Raw genomic sequence first — 22,815 nt, forward strand, 5'->3', positions numbered from 1 at the left:
ATGTTCTAAGAGATTGTATGTGTGTGTGTGTGTGTGTGTAAACAATCATGTATGTGTGTTTGAATCACTCTTTCTCTTTCTCACTCATTTTATCAGCAGCTATTCTTAGAAGATGCCATGTGAAAATTTTAAAAAGCGTTTCCTCGGATTAGTCTCCATCGCTACTGAGGAGTAGGAGGAATTTGGATACGAGGCATAATAAAATATATGCAACAGAGAAACACAATACTGTATTACTGGGCTTGTTCTTGTGAAAACTGTTATTGTTATGTCTTTAGTCGTATATTTGCTGTGCTCTTCATTTGCATAAAGTGTGGCGGTTGCCCTGTAGTTATTTGTCACGGTGTTTGTGCTTAATCAGTGGAATTGTGATGTTTTTATTACAGTGTTTTGCTGTGCGCTCTCTTGGCTGGGTAGAGATGGCTGAAGAGGACTTGGCCCCCGGTAAAAGCAGCGTCGCTGTTAACAACTGCATCCGTCAACTGTCTTACTGCAAGAATGACATACGAGACACCGTTGGCATTTGGGGAGAGGTGAGATATGGCACTCAGACTAACAAGATTTTCAAGATTCCATTCTGATCGACCAGCGGTACATGATTCTAGTAGTCTAAATTGATCTTTTTAGTCAAAAATGTACACAAAGTTATTAAACACGTGTTGTATCATCTTGAAAAAAGAAAAGGGGATAAAACACAAGGATAGCAGAAAGGATAAAACAAGAGGGAGAGATGAAAATGTCATGCAGAAAAAAAGCAAGTGAATAGAAGAGGAAGAGGAAGAAAGAGAGTTTAATCTGTTGTGACAGTACACAGGAAGAAAGCCTCTGTTCTCCTCCTGCCTTTTATTTTCTGGTCTGATCATTTATTCATTACTTTCAACACACATACAAGCACAAGCATCCTTATAGTAGCCTGTGACATTGATTCCAAAGTCCGAGTTGCCTGTGTAGGCTATATTTTAGGACATCCCGGGTGCACTTCTGACTGGTTTCAGAAGGCTTCTTGGATGCCTTTATTCTGATCAAATTCTAAGGCAGTATTGCATTTATCCTTCATGGAAAAATTCTATGAAAAATGAGAAAATCTAAAAAGTTATCTGCCTCGAAACAGTAGTCAAGCTAGAGTGTGTTTTGTTTAAAATGAAATGGATTCTGAAATACAAGCATTTCATTTAGTGGCAAAAGGCATGGAAAAAAGTACTTTACCCATGGTGGTGTATTTAGGAAATCACTTGACAGGTGATGAACATGATAACGTTAGGCTACTGTGTGCTCTGTTTCAATTGTGCTGTATGTATAAAATGACATGGATTACAATATACTTCAACAGTAGGGTTTAACGCCACACAATCATGACAGTTTGGTCATTCTTCATTTTTAATGTCATTGTTCAGTATGGTTTTGGTACAGCATTGGGGAAAAACAAAACAAAATTAAACAATGGTTTACTGAACAAACAAATTGCTCTTTATTTTAAATAAATTCATTTGTAATTAAAATTTTCTTAAGGATAAAAATCTACCTCAGCTGCTTTTACACTGTTATAAGGTTACAATTAACAGCAAAGCCAAAAAAACATAAATTCAATCACTATTTTTGTTTTAATATAATAATTAACACTCAAAAAAATATGCAAACATGTAAATTCTTTCCATGGTTTAAACACCGACTGAGCAATTACATTAGGCATGAGATGTTCGTTTATGTTTATTTCACTAGTAGTAAAGGCTCAGCAGACATAACAGAATTTGTTGGTTGTATTTCTTGAAAAAATGCACATAATTTGAAATATAAGGCTTGCATTCTTATCAAAAGTAACAATATTTAAAACCGGAAGTGTCCAAAGAAGTTACACTCTTTTACAATCTGCCTATGTAGGCATTGGACTGCAAGAAAACGCACAAGGTTTAACCCTTATCCTGTCTTGCCACATTGTACTTGTGTGTTCAGGGGAAGGATATGTACCTCATTCTGGAGAATAACATGCTGAATCTGGTCGACCCAATGGATCGTAGCGTCCTACACTCTCAGCCAATCGCAAGCATCCGCGTGTGGGGCGTCGGCCGCGATAATGGAAGGTAAGCACTGGTTGCCATGGCAGTTTGTGCTTTTATGGGTTGGTTAAGGAGAACATGTTAAATGATGAAGGGTTTATGAAATGATTAATAAATGACAAACTGAACAAAACTGAATGATTAATAGCTCACTCTTTATTTATGAAAATGAGGGAGGTGTTTCTAAAATTCTCTTGGAAACTGCACAGATGGGGCAAAAAAGGATTTTTTATCAGTTAAAACTTTACAGCTCTCAGCCGCCACAAACATCATCAGGGACTTATTTACGAAGAGCTAATTTACTTTGCTGATCCTGATCGGCTGACTGGTCATCTACCAACACTAATAATGTTAAATCTCTGTGACCCACTGAATGTTAGTTTAAAGCTTTACAATCTTTTTGAATAAGTCATTTTTGCCCAGTTAAATCAGATAAAGAGCCTTTCAAAAACTGAACTGACCTACAAACGATATTGAATGGATGTACATTTAAACATTATAGTCCTTTTCACAATCTTCAGGGAAATGCTATATATCAAATAACAAAAAATTATATCTTTGTATTTTCAGCCTTTTGACAATATTTGATACATCACAATATTCATAAGTTTTTCAGGGCGTTTAAAAGTGTGTGTTTTTTTCAGTTAGTGTTGCCAAGTATTTTCAAAATGTTAAATGTGACAAGTTAAATGTACAAAATTCAATAATTTAGTAACTGTTTTCCTCACAGTTTTTCCATTATATAGCTAATCATTAGGAAGGAATAATGCTATGTAATAATTGCCACGCGTGTGCAGTGTTGGGATTTTTAAAAATGTATATATTACAGTTTATATATTACAAGTTACCCTATTTAAAATTTTCAATTACTTTAATAAAGTAATGTAACAAGTTACATTTTTTACTTTTTGATTACTTTTCTAAATTTCGAATGTTTTCAACAGTTAATCATTTTCAAACATGCAAACCAGGCAGGGTTAATATGTAACAGAAGAACTCAACACTGATTCAAATCCTTCATCGCTTGAATCAAGATGATAATGTTTTAATTTTAAAGAAGACATTAGATGCAAAATTCACTTTTTTCATGAATGGTCTTAGCAGTGTGTGGACAAAACCCTCCTACAATGATAAAAATTCCACTCCGTTTCTCTCTCAAAACCTCAGTCATTGTTTGGTTTTTTTTATTTGATTTTCTGAGCGGTATGATAGTAGCAGTATCATATTGCTCAGTGTGTAGTATTACCATATCTTCGCTCTAAGCCAGTTGTACAAAGTCCATAATTTTCAGCTGTAGTGACAATGTCTTTAAGCAATGCAGGTGTTTTGTAGTTTTGTGATTGGAAAAAAAAACAAGAATCTTATTGTTCTCTCCACGAATTAGTTTTGTTTTTGGTGGAAACGCGTCACCGAATACACCTAAATTTGACTGCGCAAGTAATTCTTCTCCAGATGGTTTTCTGAACAAAAAAACTATTTAAGGCAGGGTTTTGTTGAAAGGTAAAAAAAAAAGTAAAATAAAATTCAAGGATAGACCAGTACCCATTGTCCATGATCCAGCTGCACCTCCTAAGAAGTAAGTCTCACATTTTTTTATGATTATTTGCAAGTCTCTTCTTTACTCTTCCATGAGAGTGAAGGGAGGGTGAACAGAGCTTGGAAGAAGACCACAAAGTATCATAACGACTTGTGGAAAATGGGTATTAAAAAACAACCACTACAAAATCAAGACTTACTTTAAGATCATTCTGAGGTTAAATACATATTTAAATACAATTTTTGCATAGCTATGACAGGAAACACTGGAATCTAACAATGCCTTGACAAAAAAGCAAAAACAACAACAACAACAAAAAAACCCAGTTCATCTTAAAGGTGAAGCATAGCTGTGCCTAAACCCATTTAGGAAATAAAATCGTTATTGAATAAGCATGTCCTGTGTTCCTCAAACACTGGTGTTTCATATTTTGAAAGAAATCAATTAAATCTCTATGCAGGAGTGTGTGTGAAAAAAATCAGATGTAACCCCTTTGTAATCCTTAACTTTTTCTAAAGTAACTAATTTAATTGCACATTTTTACTCAATAACTGTAACTGATTACAACTACTTTTATTTTGTAATTAAATTATGTAATTCCATTACATGTAACTAGTTACTTCCCAACACTAAGCATACATTGTTATAATTATCAGTATTTAATAGCATTATTTCATATATATTTACTAAATATTTTTGTTACAATTTGATTATTCAAATAATGGCCAGCAAAAACTTTCATGAACATTTTTGAGCGATGACAATAAAAAAAATGGTCTTATTTGCTGAATATTTTCTAATTTTATATTATTAGTAAATATAAAATATATATTGTGACTATTCAGTTTAGCATATTTCGTGTAGCATGTGTGCTGTGATTTCTTCACATTTAAGTTTAATTCAAGATTTAAGATCTGCAAATGTCAGCACCTGTGACTTTCCTCACACGCTCATCATCTGTACCAGATTTCACTTAATGCATCTCTGTTAATGCATTCTGATATCGAGACACTCCTCCAGATTCTTCAAGCTAAAGGTCACTATGTAATGATTCTGGATTGAAGAAGTCACCCCAGTGAAAGGAGGACAGAAATAAAAGATTGATGATTGAGAGACAAGTGCTAATGAAAGTTTAATCCAGTGTTATAGGGGCTGCCCGTATGTGTATGGGTAGAGTGTTTCTGAGGTCATCCAAATGTTTCATATGAATCTCACAAACGCTGAAGAGTTTTGCTCTTCCTGCTTTAGTCCCTGAAGAGCTGACTGGTATGTGTGTGAGTGTGTGTGAATGATGCAGGGGTGGAATGCAGCATACTTCATCGGGGATGCTGAATCACAGTTTTGCCTCACTGAGTGTAAGCAGTACCACAGTCCGGCCAGCAGGTGGCACTGCTCATATGTTCTCTCTACAGGAGTTACGCTTTAGGCTGGGCTTTTTTGAATTTATTGTGTAGTCTGCATGTGCAAGCATGTGTTCGCATGTGATCATTGTGTCCTCCTATGCTAATACTCCACTAAGCCCATCAGTAGCATTTTCCTCCCAGGACCCTGGAGGAGGTTACCGTAGCGACAAGCGAAACGGGAGGGGGAGGGTAGAGGGAACGTTGGGATTGGATGGAAGGAGAGAGAGCGAAAATGAGAAGGGGGTAAAAAAAGAGAGAGATTGAGCGTAGAGAGGTGAGCTGCATGTTTTTAACAGAGCAGAGAATGAGACGAGGAGGTGAAAATCTGTAGAAGAGGGGTACCGGCATAATGCTATAGCAGGAAAAAAACACATTACTTTATAGATGTGAGTATTTTTCTCTTTTTATGTCCAGTATTTTTCATTATTTACTCTGTAGGTCACCTCATTTTACAGTATCCATGAAAAAAACGTAAGTCACTTTTTTTCTACAGTATGACATTTGTTCTTGAGTAGCCTACAGCTGAAGTATTTAGTGCAGTGAGAAAGGATGAATTAGTAGGACTGTTAGAAGGTGGAGTGGGTGGAATTTCTCCAGATGGTGTGAATGAGGAGGAGGAGATTTCAGTACTTGAGAATTAAGGATGAACTGTATGTGTTGTTATTTACTGTGGTGAGGATAGTATTGTGGAGTACTGCGTGTTCAGTTATTAAAGTAGGTCACGGCAAGATGTTCACGTCACTAAATGGGTTACATTTGAAAGAGACTGCAACTTCCTTGCGTGTTCCCTGAGATCAGGCCTTCCCTCTGATACCATCCCACACATCCACGCAAACTAGCACACAAGCCTTTTTTTTTTTCGAATTCCTTAGGGGAACCTCAGGGTTCTGTTCTCGGTCCATTTGCGTTGTTCCTTGTACCTCCTTGGAGTTTCTCCTTGACCCCTCCAGCACATTTCTTGTTTGAATCCTGCTGAGGTATTGTAGAGCTGCCCGTTTTAAACAGGTTTACCAGCTTGGAGTTCATTCTGGACATTGAAGCATCGAGTGCACTGAGTTCACCTGGTTTTATTCTCTTTCTCTCTCTCAGTCTGTTAAATCTCTAATTATCACACTTTTGCATATTCATGTTTTTTATTGGCTGCACTCCGAGAGCCTCATGTTGAGGTGTCACATACATTGTGATAAATGTCTGAATCCTCATCACACCTGCTGGTCTCGTTTTCCTCTCTCTTCTCTCTTATTTTCTCTTCATACATAAATACCCGGGTTTGGAAAAATACAATGCTTCTAAAAATAAATCCTTACTTGAAATGACAATTTTCACAGCGGTTGTTAAGATATGCCACATCTTTTTGTAATGCACATATTTCGTGTATGCACATACCCGTTTATGAAATACAAGGAATACATGTTTCTGTGTCACTCCTTCATAATACACACGTTGTTGCATTGAATTGTGTGACATTGCACATGATTTATGCAGAAATGAGTTTTCCTTATGTTTCATTAATGGGCTTTATTGTGTGTATTTTCTCATCATGTTTTTTTATCTTTTACTTGACTGCTTTCCGGGACTCAGAGAGAGGTAAATTGATTTACCCTTTTGTTGCTTGTATTCTGCCTGGATGTTATCTCTTGCAGGTCATTGTGTTCATAATAGTTTATTTTTGGTGGAAATGTTAAAGAATGTGTGTAATACAGCTGGAGGTGTAAGTTTAGAGACACTCGTTCATCAGTCAGCCACGTGCACCTGCATATAGTAGGTGAGGTGTGTGCATTTTATCCATGGGTATATTTTGCAGCATTTTTTGTTTATTTGAAATGTGGGTGAGTTTCTTTTAGTAACTGATTGTTTTAAATTGATTGTCTCTTAAAACTAAAACATAATCCATCAGGATACACACAACCACATTCACAAGTCTTTTAGTTTGTAATCATCTGCACAGTTTTTGATGTAATGTTTAATGTTGTGTTAAAGTAATTCCATTCAATTAAACTTACTTTGATTATTGCACATTACTGGATTTAAATGTTCCATGTATTAAAAATAATAAAAAAATGTTTTGAAAATGAAAAAAATATAATATCTTGGCCTCTATCCATTCTGGTCTGTAATTTTTTGGTGTCCAAAACAAAGTCCTGCATTTTTCTAGTACAGTATGCTGATTGGAAATATAAGAAAATGGCTTGTAAAATGTGTTTCATTCTGACTTTAAACAGCTGTTTACGTATGATTTAATCTTGTTTCATTTTAATTGTGTGCAAACAGGGATTTTGCATATGTAGCGCGAGATAAGGACACCCGGATATTAAAATGTCATGTGTTCCGCTGTGACACCCCTGCCAAAGCCATCGCGACAAGTCTGCACGAAATCTGCTCCAGGGTGAGAGCTAAATGCTACACACACAACATCCAACACTAAATGATCATCAATGACCCATTCAAAACAGCGTAACACCAACATTGCATTAGACTGCAGCCTGAACCACTGACGGTCTCAAGTCTGTGCGCACGGATAGAGCACGGCAGAGGAGGAAGAAATAGGGTTCACATTCTGTTTAGGCTGCTGATTTAGGGCAGAGAGTTTAATGAGTTCGATTTCTGTGTAATAGATCATGGCAGAGCGCAAGAATGCCAAAGCTATGGCTGGAGGATCCTTACAGGACAGAACACATGCTGGGCTCGACGTCCCTCTACAAGGTAACACAGTATGCTTTTACATGTGCCTCTGTTGAATAATAGGTTTGTGTGTCTATGTGTGTGTGTTAATGTGTGTGTTGTGTGTTCCCCTTAGCAGAGTTCCCCACACCAAAGACTGAACTGGTGCAGAAATTCCAAGTGTTATATGTCGGCATGATGCCCGTTGCCAGACCTATAGGTGAGCAATCACTTTTATGCTCTTTTTTTTGTGCTCACATTTAACGCATATTATCCTCCCCGGACTCTACACTTTTTACTGGATTTCTGAATAAATTGATCATAAAATTGAACAATTTAACAAAAGAGGAACACATGTTTTTTCATTGTTTATTAAAAAGCAGCGTGAACATTCACAGTGCAGGGTAAATGTAAATTGTTATTTAATAGCTTGTTGACCTTCCTCCAAATCAGCCATGCAGGACTGTCAAACGTTTCACTGCAAAAAAATGGCTTATCTTACTTAGCATTTTTGTTCTAGTCAAAATATCTTACATCTTAAATCAAGGTACTTTTACTAGATAATCGAAATGTCTCAGGTCTTGTTTCCAGGAGACAAAAATCTAAATTAGGTGCATTTTGCTTATATAGTAAAAGTATCTTGATTTAAGAATTTAGTGCAGTGTTGGAACCATTCCTCCTCAACAATACATTTTGAGATATCCGGTGTGCATCCTTTTTTGGGGTCATGCTTTTGTAACCCTTTCCGGCTTTATGCAAGACAACAATTCATCATCTTAAGTGTTCTGAGATGTCTTTCGTTGGATGGTTCATGTCATACAAACGCATCTTGTGAATAGTAAACTTTGTGATTGTTGTTTTCTGGGGCAGGGTGACTTTGACCTTGTCTCATTGATTGTTCTCCAGCTTAGATGACTTCTGACTCCTGATAGTTTTTGACACTACATAGAGTGTTACTGAAAGCATTGTTTATCTGTAGCAGACTGCATTAGTTTATTGGAAAAGTTAAACTTTTTTATGTTGAAATATAAAAAAAGGATGAAGGTACGCACATGCAAAATGTCTTGGTCAGTTGCAAGATCAAAAAGATCAAAAGCTCTGCACACTGTTAATTGTGGAAATGCAGATAAATGCAAGGAGGTTCACATACTTTCTCTGGAACTGTACATGCAATTATAAGGTCAGACGTTCTTGTTTTCTAGGCATGGACATCCTCAACGGTGCAATAGATAGTTTGATAACATCATCAAATCGAGATGACTGGGTCCCTGTGATGCTGAATGTAGCCGATGCAACAGTCACAGTCATCAAAGAAAAGGCAATTCAATTCTTTCACTCGTTAAAACGCTAATAGCTGTGTGTTTTATTAAAGTGCAACTTTTTGTGGTAACACAGTTATTCGAAAGAGCTGATGTATGATTATTGGTGTCATAAACTATATTAGGAGGAAGAGGAGGTCCTGGTGGAGTGTCGTGTGCGCTTCCTGTCGTTTATGGGAGTTGGGAAAGATGTGCATTCATTCGCATTCATCATGGACTCTGGGAACCAGCACTTTGAGTGTCATGTGTTTTGGTGTGATCCTAATGCTGGCAGCGTGTCAGAGGCTGTTCAGGCAGCATGCATGGTGAGTTATAACGGTTCAACACCATATCAAAAATATATATACTATAGCTTAATAAAAAAGGAAAACATCAATGTCAAGCTGGGCTATATAGCTGTCTATGTCTATGTCAGTCTACTCTGTGTGTGTGCGTGTGTATGTATATACACATGTAACATAATGTTCATATACATCAGATTTCTTATTTCAGATAAATGAAAAATGTATCAATTATCAGCAACTGTTTTCAACACTAATAACTGTAGGAAATCTTGTAGGTTTCTTGAACACCAAATCAGCATATTAGAATGATTTCTGAAGGATCATATGACAGACTAGTGGAAAACTAATGATGCTGAACATTCATTCAGACATAATGATGCCATCGCAGGAATAAATTACATTAAACTAGAGAACAGTTATTTTAAATAGTAGTAATATTTCTTAACATTACTGAATTTGTGATCAGACTTTCAAAAACATTCAAATTGTTGCTGTTTATTAACTACCGTATATATTCTTATATATTAATAACCATAGCCATAAACAGCTACCTTAATAAAATTTAGCGAAACCTTAAAAGTCGCAATGTTGCTTAACCGCTGTAAATGTCTGATTCATCATCCATCTGGTGTTCAAACAACAACCCAACCTAAGCCTAACCCATTCTATTGAACGTTTATGTGATAATCAGATCTTTAACATCAGCCGGTTACGTAAAATTCAACGCATGAATTCACCCACTCACTTCTTCTTCTCGTTTTCTTCTTTGTCTCCGCAGTTGAGGTATCAGAAGTGTCTGGTGGCACGCCCTCCATCTCAGAAAGCCTGCTCACAAGCACCCCCTGCTGATTCGGTCACCCGCCGCGTCTCCACCAGCGTCAAACGCGGAGTTCTTTCCCTCATCGACACGCTCAAACAGAAGAGACCAGTCACTGAGCTCCCCCAGTGATCTGACACACAAGCACGCATTCTCACCGTCACGCTCTGCATGCCAATAGCTATCAGAATGTCCTGTACATATCTGTCCAGTCACTCGATGGAGACGAAGCAAAGCTCGAGGAAATTCTGAAACAAAGTAATTATCAAATGAGCTGATGCCAAGAAGTACACCCTTTACTCGCACACTCACGAACACGCACTTACTCCAGTATCTACAAGCCTCTCTCTTCCGTCTCCCATATGTCGGTCATGCGTATATCTGTTGGGACTGTACCCAACAGGCTTCGCCCATCTGTAACACCACCCTATCCGGACAAAGCCTGCTCTAAAGAGATCGTTTGAAGAAAGCTTGTGTAGTGCGGCTGCTTCGATCGATCGAGCTTCTTCATATCGTCACAGTTCATCGCTGTCGCATGACCGTATGTGTGTTTAGAGGAGCTTGGTGCTGCTTTATTTGCTAACGGATAAAAGCTATTTCTGTTGCATTCTTTACTATCCTGATAAACACAAAATAAGAAGAATGAGAGGAACTGTGCATCGTGTTCCATTCAGTGTCGGATGAAGGATGTTATTACTTGATATCTTCTGATCAAGGTGCTCCAATGTTCAGTGCTCAAAATTTTAGTCCGCTGTTGATTGGCTGCAGTGAAGCGACGTATGAAGCACAACTCGTGTATAAGTTGCTTCCAAACTAAGCATATCTCTATCGGCCACCGCAGTAAATTCGCATGATTAATTGAGAAATCGTTCGCCCTCGAGTGAAATTACCAATGAAATGGATTCCTATTAAAACATTGGTAAATGTGACCGTACCTTTTGGCGAAGAAACAACCCTACGTTACATTAGCATTGCATACATGTCTACAATGAAGTCTTGCAACCAAATTGCGGAGAAAAAAACGCCACTGCACAAAGTTCGAGTTCAAGTGCACTTTTCCAAGTGGGAAGATGGAAATCCCAACTCTTTCAGCTGAGTGAAACGTGTTTAACGTTGAAATACATCGCCATGTTTTCTTCAAGAAGCTCTGCTGACATATTCATCTCCGCCAGAAGTTGTTGAGGAGGCTTGGAAAAGACGCAGATATGAAACAAATCATCAGACTTCCCATAAACTTGTTGTGCATTAACACAGGTGGAAGGACATTACCTGTTCAGTTTAGTGTGTAGATGTAAAGTATGAATGTGCTTTTTATATTTCCAAAGTGAAATTGCCTCTTTTTTTTTTTTCCTTTGAAAGAGAGAATGTTTTGGAAGAGAATTGAATTACTCAAGGAGCAAAATACAGGAGGCGGCAACTTTGCCTAGAGTCAAACAGTTCAGTCGTGTCAATTCTGCTTTGAACCCCAGCGTAGTGCTTACTTCCTCAAGAGGCTCTCCAGTGACTGAATGTCAAAAAATATCTGACTAATAGGAACTATTTGCAACAGATCCAAGTTAGTGAAAAAAAAACTCCTGAGCTATTTCAGTTCTGGCATCCATTCCTGACGTTTGGATGTCATTAGTGGCTCTACATGTCCTGGTTGCGCTTCACAAACATTTCCCCCCCCCCGCACGTACCTACGTGGTCTTGCTGTACTCCTAGACTTACCCTTTCTTTCACAAGGGTTTTGACGAGTCACTTATGTGTGTACATATAGTATCTATATATAGCAAACATCATATCATAAGGCTTTATTTTTTGAATTTCAGATACTTTTATTTTGTCATGTTTTGTTTGTTTTGGTCATACTTGCCTTGGCATGTCTCGTGATCCCGTTTATTCTGGCCATACTGTAAAAAAAAAAAAAAAAAAAAATCACGTATGTGTTGTAGATAAACCAACTGACAAAACAAAGAAAAGAAGACGAGTGAAAGATGGTAGAGATTGTGAATATGAATTTATTTTATGGTCCTTTTTAGGAGAGCTAGCTCTAGAGGAGGAGATGTGAACCGTAAGTGTCTATCTATGCATTCTTTTAGCTCCGAGGAAGATTTGAGAGAGAGAGAGAGAAAAAAAAAAAAGACACATTGCCTTGCATGTCCTGGGACAATTTAAGAAGAAAAACTGTACTGAACAGAAATGATATTTTTTATTTTATTTATTCTATTTTATATCGGTATATACTGGTTTCATTGTGATGTATCATAAGCTTCGACATTCTTTACTCTGTATTGAACAACAAATCAAACAAATGACAAATTCAAACCACAGTACGGTTACTCTGGAGAGCTGTTTATCTCAGACGCTGACTGCCGTAACACTTTGAAAGGCTTTGTAGGATCTCTACATTCTGCCCAAACCAACAGTAGATGTAGGTAAGCTTCGGTCTGCTTCAGAATGCACTACATGGACAACAGTATGTTAAACCTAACAAGTATTATCAGTAGCAACCGGTGCATGAGATCAACCTCAAACTACTTCATTCTGAGATTTTAACTTGAGATTCAGCGTTACCCAATGCGGGGTCTCAAAACACATTTTTAAAAGTTTTAACAAGATGTTTTTTTGTTTTTTTTTTAAAGTCTCGTGACACAACTTTTTAACGCGATGCTGTTTAAAAATGCGGCGCCCGATGTAGGGTCTCGAAACTTTAAACCGATTTATTTTAAAAACAACAAGACATCAATCTATAACGCATAACACATTTACGATGGCAAACCATTAAAAAGCCGTGCAGTGAAACAAATTCTTGGCAAATTAGGACACAGCCGAAAGTGATGCATCAGCAAAAGGTGTCAATGTTTTGTGTTGTAGTACACATACATTTGGTCATTTAGGGTATGTTGCGTTCCAGGATGATCACAGTCAGATTTTTCACAAAGATTTGAATTTGTATTTGTTTGGGCAGTATGTAGATGTTTAGCTAGCATTGAGTAGTGTATCCTGAAGACACAAGGCCTCCGCTTTCACCCTGCAGGTAATCAGAGTGTTGAAATGACCTGACACAAATCAATCCGCCTGTGTACTGCACTCCCGCGCTCCCCCCTCTTATTATCTCTTCTGCAGTTTTGAAGAATCGCATGTTGGTTTTTTGTTTCGTTTTTGTTTTTCTCATGAGAATTTCACTTATACTGTTTTCCGTTGGATTATTTTTGGATTCCCTCCTTTTTGGGCGAGGGGTTTCACAGTGAATAAGATTCAGTCACATCTTATGTTTCAAAATGAATTCAGTGGCAACCGGCAAAGTCAGCTGTTACATGCAAAACCCGAAAGAGGGAGGAGGATTATGGTTAGTGTAGTCCAGTACAATAATTCAGCGTAGAATCATCATTCTCTCGTTAGCCAAGAATAGTGTGTTTGACTCTAGTGTTCTTGCATGGTGAATCACTCTGATCGCCGATTATCAGAGGAAATCTCATCACGAGGATTAACAAGCTAAGAATTAACACTACTGGCGAAATACACTCAAACACACGTTTTTGTGGAAACGTTGGCTTTCTCTGCTCTACACTAATTTGTACACCATATAAATGTAAACTGTTGTGAAAATAAATGGCATATCACAAAATACACCGAAACGTTTCTGGCTGTTCATTGATTTCTTTTAATAAAGGCTGTTGTTAGCAGCAAGAAATGTCCTAATTAACTATGAATGTAACTTTTAAGAGTTAAAAATTGTTGTGGCAAAACTGCAGGATCTACTTATTGCCTGTTGAGGTTTAGGGGTGGTCTTTCGAGCTTAGCCTAATTGTACGCATTTATATGAAAATTCATACGAGATGGGGTTGGATATTACTATTTTTTAAAATATGAGCCAATAAATCTTTGGTGGCATAATTATTAACTGTACTGTGAGGTACATCCAATTATCAGATAATGTAGGGCAGGCACTTGGTTCTAAGCATGGGCTGTTGATTGGAAGGAGTGTAGATGGATGGGCTGAATATTTATGGTTTATAACATGGTTTATGCAGTTAAAATAATGGAAGAAGACCAAAGAAAAGAAAAAAGGTAACATACTGACTTAAAATGATCAAACTGTAAAAAGTATACTTGCATTACAAGAATATCAAGGAAAATAAGGAACTAATAAATTGTGGGTAAAATTAAGAAAATGTTTTAAAACTGAGATATAAATGGGTTTTAAACAATATGCCACTCAGTCAATAAACTCCAGTGCATATAAATACAAATTGTTTTGTCATATTCTGACATATAGTGCAATACAAAATTAGGACCTAAGGCAGGTTACAAATCATTTATTTAACAGTATGCATGATACAGTGTACAACATACATAAACATAACATAAACAAGGCATAGTCATTAATTACTCGCCCTCATGTCATTTAAACTCTGAAATTTTCTAAACCCTTTCTGACCCCTGAAGTCATAATTGTAATTTTTTTGTGCACAAGAATATTCTTGTAGCTTCATAAAATTATGGTTGAACCACTGACTATTTTGTTGATGTTCTTGGTACTTTTCTTGGCCTTGACCATGATAGGATCCTTGCTTTCTATGGAGGGTCAGAAAGCCCTCAGATTTCATCAAAAATACCTTAATTTGTGTTCCTAAAATGAACAAATTTACGTGTTTGAAATGTCATATGGGTGAGTAATTAATGAAGGCATTTTAATGAACCCTAATCTGTTTAAGTCATGAGATCAGTACCTTGCGTTCAGGGGTGATAAACTTGTTTACTACAATTCTTCTTTTGCACGGAAGCACACAGGATGTGTATTTTTAAACAACAGATTGTAACTCAATGCCAAAAGCTAGAGTCTCTGGCAATGCTGCTAGAAGAGGAAATACTGTTGGACAAAGCAGAAGATACGGAGGAGTGTAATCGATAGTGAGATGAAGAGAGATGTGTAGAACTGAGCGGATGAACAGGAGGAAGACTGAACTCTCTTGACTGGATTTCCTCCCTGTTTAGCTTGAAGTCTTCTGATTTGCTCGTTTCCTTTTTTGGTTTAACGGACCCCCTGCTGTGCAATTGTCTGGATCTGTGCGATGACACTGGGGTTCTGCTGGAGGCGGGATTGCTCTGAGGTGGAGTGGGTTTAATGGAGGTAATGGTTGTGTGTTGAGATGGCCGAAGGTGCAGGAGTTTCTTGCGTGGAGGTCGAGACCTGCTCTGACGTTCTTTACGAGTGCGGGACTTAGACTTTTTTCTACTGGACTGCTTGGCAACTTTAGCTCGAGGCTTATGACCTGTTGGTCGCTTCTTCTGCACAACGGAAGGCTGAATCTTATTGTTGGATGAGGGGTCTACAAAGCTGGAGGGATTTGTAGTGCTAGATGTGGCATCCACAAGTGCAGAGTTTAGACTTGAATCATGATCTAGGATTGTGGAACTGTCATTCAGGACTCTGGAAGTGTGACTTGAATCGTCTGCTGTCTGGAGCACATCTTCAGCTGGAGGACTCTGACTGATCATCAACGATGAGGAAGGCTCGATGAGGGAGGAAGGAGGAAGTTTGGGTGCTTTTTGTTTTTTTCTCTTTTTCGCTTTCTCACCGGTCTCGGGGTCAGGAGGCAGCAGCCCCCCCAACAAACCTTTAGCAGCAGCTCGTGCTAAAATATCCTGCACAGTTTCTACCTCTGCTGGGTCTTGCTGTTAAAAAGAAAACACACACACATTTATATATATGTATAGATAGATAGATAGATAGATAGATTTTACACAACTGTTTACAATAAAATTAAGGTAGATTTTAATAATTTAAAAACTATGTTCTTGGGACAAGGGTTTATGTCAGGTTGGGTCATGTTGTCTCGTGTTTTCAATTAATAGATTAACATATTATTCAATCAATGTTTAAAACAGATGGGCTGCTTAATATTTTTGTGCAAACCCTGATACTTTAATAAATAGAAATTTAAAAAACAAAATTTATTTGAAATAGAAATTATTAATATAAAAATAATTATATAAAAATTATTATAAATGTTTATAATGTCACTTTTAATCATTTTAATGCATTATCATTGTCCATTACTTTTGTAAAAACAAAAAAATTAAATAAAAGGTAATGTGGAGGTAATGTTTATTTAATTGTGTATATTTTTATTCAATAATATTTCATTTTCATTTCAGTTTGACTTGTATATTCACTGTAGTACAAAAGCGAAAACTTATGTAAATGTAATATAAAGTGCAAATGCAAGCTTACAAACACACACACACACACACACACACACACACACACACACACACACACACACACACAAAGAAGCTCCAGCCTTGTTTCTCTTGCTGTGTGTGGTCTCGTGTGGATGCTAATGTGATCAGACACATGTGTTCATTATTTAGTGCGAGCCGGAGCTACGCTGCCAGTATTTAGGACAGCAATGCATCAAGCTCTGCATGAGAGCGGTGTGTGTGTGTGTGTGTGTGTGTGTGTGTGTGTATGTGGCTGTGTGTGTAAACCCTCTCACCAACTCTACTCACAGATACTTCTTCACGGTTGTTTAGATATAAACACATTTGAATCCCAGAAAATTCTTATAAAAGTCATAAAATCTGTTAGTGATTTAATTTTCTCTTGTTCCTTCTTTCTCACCTCTCTTTTCATCACACAGAGGAAACAGCCGTTAGTGACGTCAGATGCTTGAGTTCTGAAAAACTTCTCTTCCTCATCATCCCATCCTGCGCTTACCAGCCTGAGAGAAACATGGAGAGAGAGAGATGTTTTGTGTTGTAAATTCAATCCAACTCATATCCATTTTCTCATAACTCAAACATTCCCATAATCCTTCCCCCACTTGCTTTTCTGTGGATTAACTGCTGTTTCCATGGATACAGCAACTTTAAATCCTTACAGTTAGTGGCGTGTGACAGGAAAGACTTAATGCTTGGACAGTGTGTGTGTGTGTGTGTGTGTGTGTGTGTGTCTGCATGTGAGATGTGTGTGTACCTGAAGGGCACAGCTTTTGCTTTGCTGCTTGCGTTCTCAAGTGCTCTCTTCACAAGTCTTTCATTCTCCTCTGGATATACTGAGCATGTGCAGTACACCACAGCTTTCACCTTAGGAACTGCAGTTAATCAAGTTAGGTTGATGTGTGTCAGTATTAGTCACTGTGACAATATTTCAGCTGCATTTATTTGTTTTTTTAAATATCATAAAAACAGTAATTCTGAGAATTATTACAATTTAAGATAACCGTTTTCTATTTCAAAGGTGTGTTAAACTGGTATATTAAAAGATCAATGGAATTCTGATTACTGAGAGGTCATTGTGCTGTAAGTTTCAAAAATGTAAAATTTCTCAATAGTCTAAAATCAGCATATATTGGGGCCAATCTGCCAAAACGACAGCTTATAGAATGTGCCACTTTATGATGTAATAGCGTGGCCAAACCCCACCTCCGCAGAAGAAGATCAACGCCTGCTTCTACATCACTGCCAGTTTAGCCCCGCCCACCCATGCACACATGCAGTGTAAATAATGAGAGCTGCAAACGCAGGTCTACACAGAAACCAGAACGCATCAGTAAGAAGTTTATACTTTGTTCGCCTCATTTTCCCGCGGATGTTTGCGAATGAGGCCCAATATCTAAATCTCTCTATCTATCTGTTTTCTTAATCTGTAATTTAGCCTTTTCTCTTTAAAAAATACATTTCTGAGGGTAATGCAGAAAACTATTTATTTGTTCTTGAAAGACCTGGTCAAGAAATATTATCTGTATTGTCTTAATTTAGATAATAATTAAAAATAATAATAATAATTTGTAACCATTATGAACCATTCATTTTTGAGTGAATTGTTTTGTACAACTGAAAGAGACATAGGAACTCAGAGGGAGTTTTAAAGCTTCTTACAGTCAAAAATTCAGGTAATAAATGAATGAGTGTGTGTCTCACAGCCGAGCGCATGCTTGAGATCTTGTTTCTGCTTGGAAACCAGTTCCTCCAGTTTACTCTCAGAGATGATTCCTTTAGATAGGCCGTGCAGCAGCCCTCTGTCTAAATAAGTGCAGTATAAGTTAAAATGTTGGATTAGTTTGCATTTATGTATTGCCTAAATGACACAATGAAACAGAGAATGTAAAACCATGCATTGCTTCACCTCCGCTCTCATCGAGGATAAACTCAACCGGGTTACAAAGTGCTGACACAGAACACCTTGGGAGCAACACAATCAAGCGAACCTTCTGAAAACGCAAATCCGATTCATTAAGTTCACCGAAGCACTCAGGCATCAGTTTCACATCTATGGGAAAAAAAGAAAGAAAGTAAACAGCGATGCATCTCTACACTTTATACTACTACTTTATATGGTTTGTAGATGAATAAGACTCATGAATAAGTGAACACATGAACACTTACTGTTGCAGGCAGTAGAAGCGAGGACGGTTTGTAATTCATTGTTGAATGTGGAGACATTAAGGACCCCACATACATGTACACAGCCAGAACAGGCAGCGGCCTGGACGGCCACATGAGCCACAGTCAGAGCAGAGAAAGACCCCACCATCAGAACGTCTCCATTCTCCACCAACAGCGGGCGAATCGCACACGCTGCCAGACTGCGAGATTTATCCTGTATTCACACATACACATTAAACCGGGCTATTGATTTGCATTTGTAATGCTTAAAAGCCTGTGTGTCTTTGTTACCTGTATTATGAGTGTGTGTTCTGTCACTAGGTTGGTTTTCTGCAGCAGTTTTGAGAGCCGTCTGGGAAACAGTAGTACATTGGAACAGTGTTTGTCTTTACAGAACACATTTCCTACCAGAGGTGTGTGCGAGTCGACCTGAGTGAAGCCTGACGTCTTCAGAGTCTCACATACATTTTCTACGCTGAATACATTGGAATACAAACACAATATGGGAAGTGTGCATATTAAATAAGTAAAAAAGACGTTTTTGTATACACGGACTCACACTACCTGGCTTTGAGGGTGTTGACCCAGGCATAGAGCGGTAATGTCTGTGATCTTTGTTGTTTGACCCTCACAGCTGGTGGAAGGAAACTGTCAATTGTCAGCAAATTCAGTTTTATTCTGTACTGAGCCAGTGAGGCTTCCAGTTTGGTCTTGAACCTGATTATGTACACATAAAAATATAAGTATCATTTTTAAAGGTCCAAGAATTATTGATCATTGCTAGAGGATTCATAATGTGATGTAACGCAACATAATTTCATTTGATTTTATTTTCAGGACAATGCTGCCGCCCTGAAAAATAAAATATTGAAAACCTGTGGAAATGCTGTGATGGAAAAAAGGGAGAGCTGTAATTTCAACAACAACAACAAAAAGAACAATGACAGTTGCAAAATATGAGGTCATATTCCAAAATTTTAAATCACTTACAACTGGGAGACAAAGTTGCAGTTATGAGAATTATTATGAGCAAAGGTCTCAACTTAATTATAGTCTCAACCCAAATAATCTCATTGCTCTCTAGGAGACACAGCTGAGGTTTTTCTTTCCATGGGTTTCAAAGAACATCATCAGTGTAGGTCTGTGAGACTGAATGTGTTTTCACGGGGCAGACCTGCTCGTACTGACCTACAAAGGCTGTTCTCCACCTCTCTCACGTCCTTTATTAGTCCCTCCTCTGCTCTGTAGATTGGCTCTCTGGGCTGGAACTTCCTGTCCAGGAGGTCAAAGAATATGACCGCCACGAGAGCCATAAGATCATCTGGCTGAACACACACACAAACTCACCAATCAAACACAGTCAATCCTGATATCAAAATAAAAGAGCAGATGTCAGTCAAAACAGACCCACCGTCTGCTGAGACCGGTGAAAGCAGCTGTCAGTCAGGATCTCCTCCAGAAGATCTTGGTCTGTAGAGGGTATTTAGATTTAGTAAATGAAGTTGAGCAACTGTGATATCACTGCTATACTGCAGCAGATAGGTGTAACACAACAGTATAATATGAAGAGTTAAAGTGAGGATCAAAAACTCAGACGGCTAACTCCAGATATCCGCAAAATTGATGTGTGTGTTACAATTCAATTTTTTAAAGAATGTCTCAGCTAAATGAATGTAACTCAGACTGGCTTGTACTGCTAAAAATTAAAGATATTGTATTAGATTTATAATCTTTTGTCTGAATTTTTTGAATGAATAAAAAGCATTTGTTGTTTTTGTGTGTCTGGATGATAGAACTGGCTGCAAGTATAAACTGACCTCGTGCTCACAGTTCAGCGCAGCCATTAAAGTGTTACAGCAGTCAGTTAACTGATGTCTGACCTGCTCACTAAAAGCAAATAGATGTCCTTAAAAAAAATAAAAGAGTAAAAACGCCTCCCCTAAGCAAAAAGTTTAAGAAAGTGAGAGAGAGAGAGAGAGAGAGAGAGAGAGAGAGAGAGAGAGAGAGAGAGAGAGAGAGGAATGAGTCAGAGACATGTGCTGGAAAGATAAGCTACAAGAAGAAACTCAACCAGAATGTGACCAGACATTCCCAAATTATTGATTCAGGACCTTAGTAATGGAAAGATGAGGGGTAGGCAAGGAAAGATGAGGTCAGAGAAGAAATGACAGGAAACACGGAGAGCATGCAGCTTTGGATGAACCACAACCCAAAAGTCAATCTATAAATTAATATTTTCTGATATGAAGCTTTGAAACCATACAAAATATATTTTGGTAACCCTACAATTAAAATGTGTTAATACATAAACACTATCTAACTAATATTAGTTAATAATAAAATGTTCATTGTAGTTCATGTTAGCTCAGGTCCATTAAATATTGTTAAAATATCAATTAATAAATGTTGAAACTAATTAAATAAGATTGCTAAAGATATTATTAATATTCAATATTAACAATGCCTTGACATATTCTATGATAATTAACTATTGATTTTCACTTCATTTAAGAGTTAATTTGCACTAAGCAGAGTTTTCTAAATGTTTGTTTCATCAGAGACAACCCCGGTCTTCTCTACACCATTATAAAACGGAAAAGCTCTCCTCTGCTGTAATGAAGAACAGTATAGGAAGAAAAATTGAATTTTGGGTAAAGTAATACACGTTTATGACTCTTCATCTGTTTCCAACTACACCTTTGAGTCACGAGGAGCTGAATAATTCATGTTAAAGATTTGTGGGCCACAAAAAGAATGACATCAGTGACCACAGGGACATTAACGGCAAATACAATCGAGATGAACTGGACACATTTGGATTCTTCACTATCTTCATGATATTAAACCCTTACCCAATGCTTAGTTATACAGCTTACCAGACCAGGCAGGTAAAACCCACTTAAATGCTATGCTGAAATTTCATTGAAAATCCATTTAGTCCTGGCTTTATTTTGTCACTCACATTTCAGAGTGTTGAACGCCAGCTCGTACGCCCAGTGCTCATTCTTCTTGGTGTTGGCATCACCGTCATCAACAATCCCAGAATCTCCATCGTCATCATCGTTAGTATCATCACCTCCATCGTTATCATCCCCTCCTCCATCGTCTTTAGGACTGGTGTGTCTATAGCGAATGAGGCGTTGTGCGAGGTCTTTCTCCACGTGGGTTTTCTGGAAAATATCTGCAGCATGAATGTATACAGAGTCTGGGAATCCCAAAGGCGTCTTCTCCCTCTCCATCTTGTCCCTTTCTGCGGGCTCTGCAGTCACCCTCTTTTTAAGAGACTGAATGCATGCTTTCCTCCTAGGGCCATTAGAAGAGGCTGGAGTGTGTGTTTTACTGTTCGGAGCTGATTCTTGATCCTGCAGGTTCAGTGATGTGATGTCTGGCAGATCTGAGTCCAGTGTGGAGCTGAGAGTCTGTTTAACCATTACGACGGAGCCAAATTCTGTAAAAACACACTGTATTTGTGGTTATCGTAGCTCAATTTAAAGTATTATTTTACATACATGATCAACATCAGAGGCTTTCAACTAGGGTCAGTACATTGGCAATATAAAGGCCGGTTATTTAACTTGCAAACCATTTGTTTTCTCACAGTATAATGTAGTCTTTACATAAATCAGATTACATGGATCATCAAGTTGGGAGGCCCTTGGCATTCGTACATACAGTATTTTGCCCCTGTATGGTAAAGTACTGTATGCAGTATATAGTTATATATGAATATAAAGTTGAGCCAGAAAGTCTGACACTGCTAGAACTTGTGCATAACTTGAAATATTTATTATTTATTTTACATCACAACATTTCTTTCTGTTTTTTCTTTCCTTCCTGTAACTGTTCAGATCAAAATTTTAATACAAGATTGGAGACTTTTTTGAACCGACTGAGCATAAATTACTGTCTAAAAGTTTAGGGTCTGTAGGACTATATGACAAGAAATTATTTTATTCAGCAAAGATAAAAAGTAATCAGAAGTGACAGTGAAGAAAATTCCTTTCCATCAAAGAATCCTGACAACATATTTGTGTCACACTTATTTTGACAGTCCACTTTAGACATTCCACTAACTAGAAGTAACTTGTAACTACATATAAACTAGTTCTCATTCATTTGCAACTACATGTCTACTAACTCTCAGTTAGACTGTTAGGGTAGGTTTAGCGTTAGTAGAATAAGTTGACATATACTTTGAAAGTTTCTCATAGGCAGTTGACACTTTGTTGCAAGCTTTACTGTTAGTAGAATGTCTAAAGTGGACTATTGAAATAAAGTGTTGCTCTTGTGATGTTAAGAAATGTTTCTTTAACGTTAAAATGATTTATGAAGAATCATGAGACACAGAAGCTGCTCATAATTCA

At 37.6% G+C, this 22,815-nt stretch overlaps 2 protein-coding genes across 9 annotated transcripts in view; one reads left to right on the plus strand and one right to left on the minus strand.

Annotated features, from left to right (window-relative positions):
• Positions 1 to 13,689, plus strand: part of apbb2b (amyloid beta (A4) precursor protein-binding, family B, member 2b) — a 42,710-nt gene extending 29,021 nt beyond the window's left edge. For 4 of the 8 annotated variants that reach the window (XM_043234807.1, XM_043234846.1, XM_043234815.1 and 1 more), the window contains 9 exons: positions 387 to 533; positions 1,951 to 2,078; positions 6,576 to 6,581; positions 7,266 to 7,380; positions 7,610 to 7,697; positions 7,792 to 7,875; positions 8,858 to 8,973; positions 9,100 to 9,279; positions 10,037 to 13,689. In XM_043234807.1, the coding sequence (XP_043090742.1) occupies positions 387 to 533; positions 1,951 to 2,078; positions 6,576 to 6,581; positions 7,266 to 7,380; positions 7,610 to 7,697; positions 7,792 to 7,875; positions 8,858 to 8,973; positions 9,100 to 9,279; positions 10,037 to 10,207 (1,035 nt within the window). In that variant the 3' untranslated portion in view covers positions 10,208 to 13,689. Of the gene's footprint in view, positions 1 to 386; positions 534 to 1,950; positions 2,079 to 5,231; positions 5,381 to 6,575; positions 6,582 to 7,265; positions 7,381 to 7,609; positions 7,698 to 7,791; positions 7,876 to 8,857; positions 8,974 to 9,099; positions 9,280 to 10,036 lie in introns of those variants that run through there. The other 4 variants (XM_043234823.1, XM_043234833.1, XM_043234841.1 and 1 more) reach the window with 4 other exon arrangements.
• A 735-nt stretch (positions 13,690 to 14,424) lies between these two features.
• On the minus strand, positions 14,425 to 21,882 carry LOC122351032 (putative methyltransferase NSUN7). Its single transcript, XM_043247864.1, has 11 exons — positions 21,414 to 21,882; positions 19,863 to 19,921; positions 19,640 to 19,776; positions 19,016 to 19,168; positions 18,743 to 18,926; positions 18,452 to 18,665; positions 18,192 to 18,335; positions 17,987 to 18,088; positions 17,040 to 17,157; positions 16,686 to 16,785; positions 14,425 to 15,736 (listed from the first exon to the last, which is right to left on the minus strand). Exons 1-11 carry the CDS (start codon positions 21,880 to 21,882, stop codon positions 14,882 to 14,884), a joined length of 2,535 nt encoding a protein of 844 aa, XP_043103799.1. The 3' UTR covers positions 14,425 to 14,881.
• Positions 21,883 to 22,815: the final 933 nt, after the last annotated feature.

The sequence above is a fragment of the Puntigrus tetrazona genome, chromosome 1 (genome assembly GCF_018831695.1).
Source record: "Puntigrus tetrazona isolate hp1 chromosome 1, ASM1883169v1, whole genome shotgun sequence".
NCBI lineage: Eukaryota > Metazoa > Chordata > Actinopteri > Cypriniformes > Cyprinidae > Puntigrus > Puntigrus tetrazona.

Excerpts from the sequence above, each read along its gene's own strand:
- LOC122351032 (XM_043247864.1), bottom strand. The coding sequence starts at position 21,882 with ATGGTTAAACAGACTCTCAGCTCCACACTGGACTCAGATCTGCCAGAC. Across the intron at positions 18,336-18,451 it reads CGCTTCTACTGCCTGCAACA|ATGTGAAACTGATGCCTGAG; the intron begins GTAAGTGTTCAT and ends TTTTTCCCATAG. Across the intron at positions 18,089-18,191 it reads TATCCTCGATGAGAGCGGAG|ACAGAGGGCTGCTGCACGGC; the intron begins GTGAAGCAATGC and ends GCACTTATTTAG.